This window comes from Cornus florida, unplaced genomic scaffold (assembly GCF_030987335.1).
Source record: "Cornus florida cultivar Cherokee Brave unplaced genomic scaffold, ASM3098733v1 CherokeeBrave_3.0.0_Hap2_Chr06, whole genome shotgun sequence".
Lineage (NCBI taxonomy): Eukaryota > Viridiplantae > Streptophyta > Magnoliopsida > Cornales > Cornaceae > Cornus > Cornus florida.
The window spans coordinates 67,614,983-67,618,767 of NW_026775576.1; the positions used below are offsets into that span (position 1 = coordinate 67,614,983).

The following is a 3,785-nucleotide window of genomic DNA, read 5'->3' on the forward strand; positions in this document are numbered from 1 at the left end:
TTTGTATCCTAAGGTTCACGCTTTGTTTCTCTCTATCTCTCAATAGGGTTTGTTCGTAACCCTATACCAACGTATATTGTTGCATATATATAGACTTTTAAAACCAAAACCCTAATCTTTAAAATATTACAAGTATGAATTAATAAAACCTATAAACAGAGTTGGCTGCAACTAAAACAATATAGAACCCTAATTTACAATAAACGCATTTAAAGAATATTAAACTAAAAAATAATTCAATTAAAGCAATAATAATAAAAAGAAAAACAATTAATTCAAGTAATTCAAATAATCACAATTAATTCAAAAAAATTCAAATTAAATCAAATAATTCAATCATTAATGAAAATACACCATTAAACAATTTAAAAATGCAATAAAAACAATTAATAAAATACAAGAATTATCCTTTTGAATTTAAGGGTATTACAATAAGCTAAGAAAGTTGTCCTCGGTGAACACTATTGCCTCGGGCAATATCAGTATTGGGTTCGACGATGCAGATTTATCTAGTGTTCAACTCCCCCACGAGGATCCACTAGTCATCAACCTTCTGGTGGCTAACTGCATGATCAAAAGGGTTCTGATAGACCCGGGTAGTAGCGCCAATATTATCACAAAGGCGATCTTTAAGCAGCTGGAGATACCGTCATCATCAATTCGGCCCACTTCCAATCCCTTGATTGGCTTTGATGGCACGAAGGTAGACCCCCTTGGGGTGATTGATTTATCCGTCACTGCGGCAAAAAGGACATTGAAGGAGAACTTTGTTCTAACAGAGGTCCATCCTTCTTATAATCTCATTATGGGAAGAGGTTGGATCCACCGAATAAATGGGGTCCCGTCTACCCTTCATCAAGTGATGCGATGCTTGTCTCCGGATGGTAAGGAGGTTATTAATCTTTGAGGAGATCAAGTCGCTGCCAAAGAATGCTATATGTTGACATAGAATTAGGCGAAGAAGATAGTTAAGCAGTCTTAACCAGTTGTGACTCTTAGAAGTATGTCCAAATAGCAATTACAGAGCCTTCTTCCTAAGTATTTGAAAGCGGAGGATGAAGCTGAAGTTACAAAGCCTACCAAGGAATCTCTCGAGGCTATTGAAGTAATCATCGGTGATCCCCAGAAAGTCACCTACATAGGCTCTTCCCCCACAGCCGAAGAAAAGGAAGCGTTAATTGATGTCATTCGACGAAATGTAGATGCATTTGTTTGGGATCATTCAGATATGGTAGGTATCAATCCTTCAGTCTCATGCCATAGCCTGAAGATGGATCCGGTGTTTAAGCCAGTCAAGCAAAGACACAGAAGGTTCACTCCTGAGCGCAATCGAATTATTGCTGAAGAAGTAAATAAGTTGCTTTAGGCAGGCTTCATCCAAGAATTGCATTATATATAATGGCTCTCTAATGTCGTAGTGATTCAGAAGAAGAATGGAAAATGAATGGTGTGCATTGATTTTACCAATCTCAACAAAGCTTGCCCCAAAGATAGCTTTCCACTACCCAAAATAGATCAGATGGTTGACACTATCACTGGTTTTGAGAGACTCACATTCCTCGATGCGTACTCCAGCTATAACCAAATCCCTATGCATCCAGAAGATAAAGAGAAAACTACCTTCATAACAGAGAAAGGCACCTACTGTTACAGAGTCATGCCCTTCGGACTTAAGAATACTAGGGCAACTTACCAACGCCTTATTAACAAGATCTTCGACGAGATGTTGGGGAAGACGGTCGAGGCCTATATCAATGACATAGTGGTTAAAAGTAAAAAGAAAGAGGAACATCCCAAGCACCTCCAAGAAGTCTTTGACACTTTGAGAAAGTATAATATGAAGCTGAACCCTTCGAAGTGCTCCTTTGCAGTTTCTTCAGGGCAGTTCCTCGACCATATTATCAACAAAAGGGGAATCGAGGTAACTCCGACTCAGGCTCAGGCCCTAATATAAAATTAAGAACCAAAAACTCGCAGGGAAGTACAGGTTCTAACTAGCCGAATCGCAACAGCTGCTTCATCTCCCGGTTGTCGGATAAATACAAACTGTTCTTCGATGCAATAAGATCCAAGAACAAGGACATATGGGGACCCAACAACAAGTTACTCTTAATCAGTTGAAGTGTATGTTACATGGTTAAACCTCCAATTCTGTCTGCTCTAAAGCCCGATGAGACTCTCATAATATATTTAGCAATCTCCAGCATAGCCACAAATGTTGTACTGATCAGAGAAGAAGGAAATAATCAGTATCCAGTCTTCTACACGAGTGAGACAATGACAGATGCTGAAACACAGTACAGTAAAGCAAAGAAGATCATACTAGCATTGGTGTACGCAAAGAGAAAGGTTCGACACTATTTTGAGTCACATAGCATCATAGTTCAAACCAACTATCCCATGCAGGTTATTCTTCCCAAGCCAGACTTGTTTGGAAGAATAACTAAGTGGGCAATCGAACTCAGTTCGTTCGATATATCTTATAAGCCAAAGGTGTCACACAAAGGACAGGCATTGGTTGACTTCCTCCTTGAGTATAAAGATAAGCCCAAAGAGCCAGACCCTCCTGAACCACAATGGGAGCTTTAGGTGGACGGTTCCTCGAACCTAACTAGTGCTGGGGCCAGAGTCGTTATCACAACCCCTGGAGGCACCAAGCTGCAGCAATCAATCTATCTGACTTTTCCTGTTACTAACAACGAAGCCGAGTACGAGGCCTTGCTCGCCGGGCTTCGGTTGGCAAATCAGCTCCAGGTAAGGTGTCTAAAGGTTTTTAATGACTCCCAACTTATTGTGAATTAGGTGACAGGCAAATATCAACCCAAAGAAGAAAGAATGAAAGCATACAATGAGGCTGTGGAAGGTGCTATATGAGGATTCGATCAAATCAAATTCCACCAAGTACCTCGTGATGAGAATTCTGAAGCAGATCAGTTGGCTACCGCAGCGTCTTCTTCAGACGACGATTTGGTTCGGGTAGTACCAATTAACATCTTGGATGAACCTAGCATAAGCCCTTTGCAGGAAATAATGGTGATCCTAGAGATTCCACGAGAGCTATGCTGGATAGATCCGTTGGAAGCTTACCTCAAGCATGGAACATTTCCGAACCAGAAAGCTGAGGCGCAGAAACTAAGGCTCACCGCAGCCGAATACTCTATCATCAATAATCAATTGTATCGGAAGTCATTCTCAGGTCCATACCTGAAGTGTTTAAGTTCCACTGAGGCCTTCGTGATTCTGAAGCAAATCCATGAAGGGGACTGTGGTAACCATTCCAGTAGCAGATCCTTAACACATAAGGTCCTCACTCAAGGTTATTTCTGGCCATACTTAGCTCGGAATGCTGAAGAGTATGCTCGGAGATACGACAAATGCCAGTGACATGGTCTAATGAAACACTAGCCTGCAGAAGACTTGCACGCAAAGGCGAATCCATGGCCATTCGCACAATGGGGGATTGATATGGTTGGACCATTACCCAAAACTATGGAGCAAAAGGAATATGTGTTGCTAGCCACGGATTACTTCACAAAATTGGTAGAGGCAGAGGCTTATTCAAGTATGACCCACGAGCAAGTAAAAAGTTTTCTATGGAACAACATAATCTGCCGATTTGGGGTGCCAAAGGTTATCATGATAGATAATGGTCCAAACTTAGATAACAGAAGCACAAGAAAATTCTTCGCCAAGTATGGGATCAGGCAGAAGTTGGCCGCAGTTAGCCATCCGCAGGGGAATGGGTAGGCTGAAATAACTAACCGAACCATATTCAGCTGCCTAAA

General features: G+C 41.2%; 1 protein-coding gene across 1 annotated transcript; it reads left to right on the forward strand.

Annotated features, from left to right (window-relative positions):
- The first annotated feature begins 1,519 nt into the window (after window positions 1-1,519).
- Window positions 1,520-3,384, forward strand: LOC132314260 (uncharacterized). The gene is made up of 5 exons (XM_059813143.1): window positions 1,520-1,921; window positions 2,167-2,349; window positions 2,590-2,754; window positions 2,803-2,863; window positions 2,930-3,384. The coding sequence occupies exons 1-5, from the start codon at window positions 1,520-1,522 to the stop codon at window positions 3,382-3,384; spliced, it is 1,266 nt and encodes a 421-aa protein (XP_059669126.1).
- The last annotated feature ends 401 nt before the right edge of the window (window positions 3,385-3,785 follow it).

Bases quoted from the DNA above. Each gene is read 5' to 3' on its own strand.
- LOC132314260 (XM_059813143.1), top strand. From the start codon at position 1,520: ATGGTTGACACTATCACTGGTTTTGAGAGACTCACATTCCTCGATGCG. The intron at 1,922-2,166 runs GTAACTCCGACT...TCTGCTCTAAAG, and splicing joins TCAACAAAAGGGGAATCGAG to CCCGATGAGACTCTCATAAT. The intron at 2,755-2,802 runs GTAAGGTGTCTA...ATTGTGAATTAG, and splicing joins GGTTGGCAAATCAGCTCCAG to GTGACAGGCAAATATCAACC.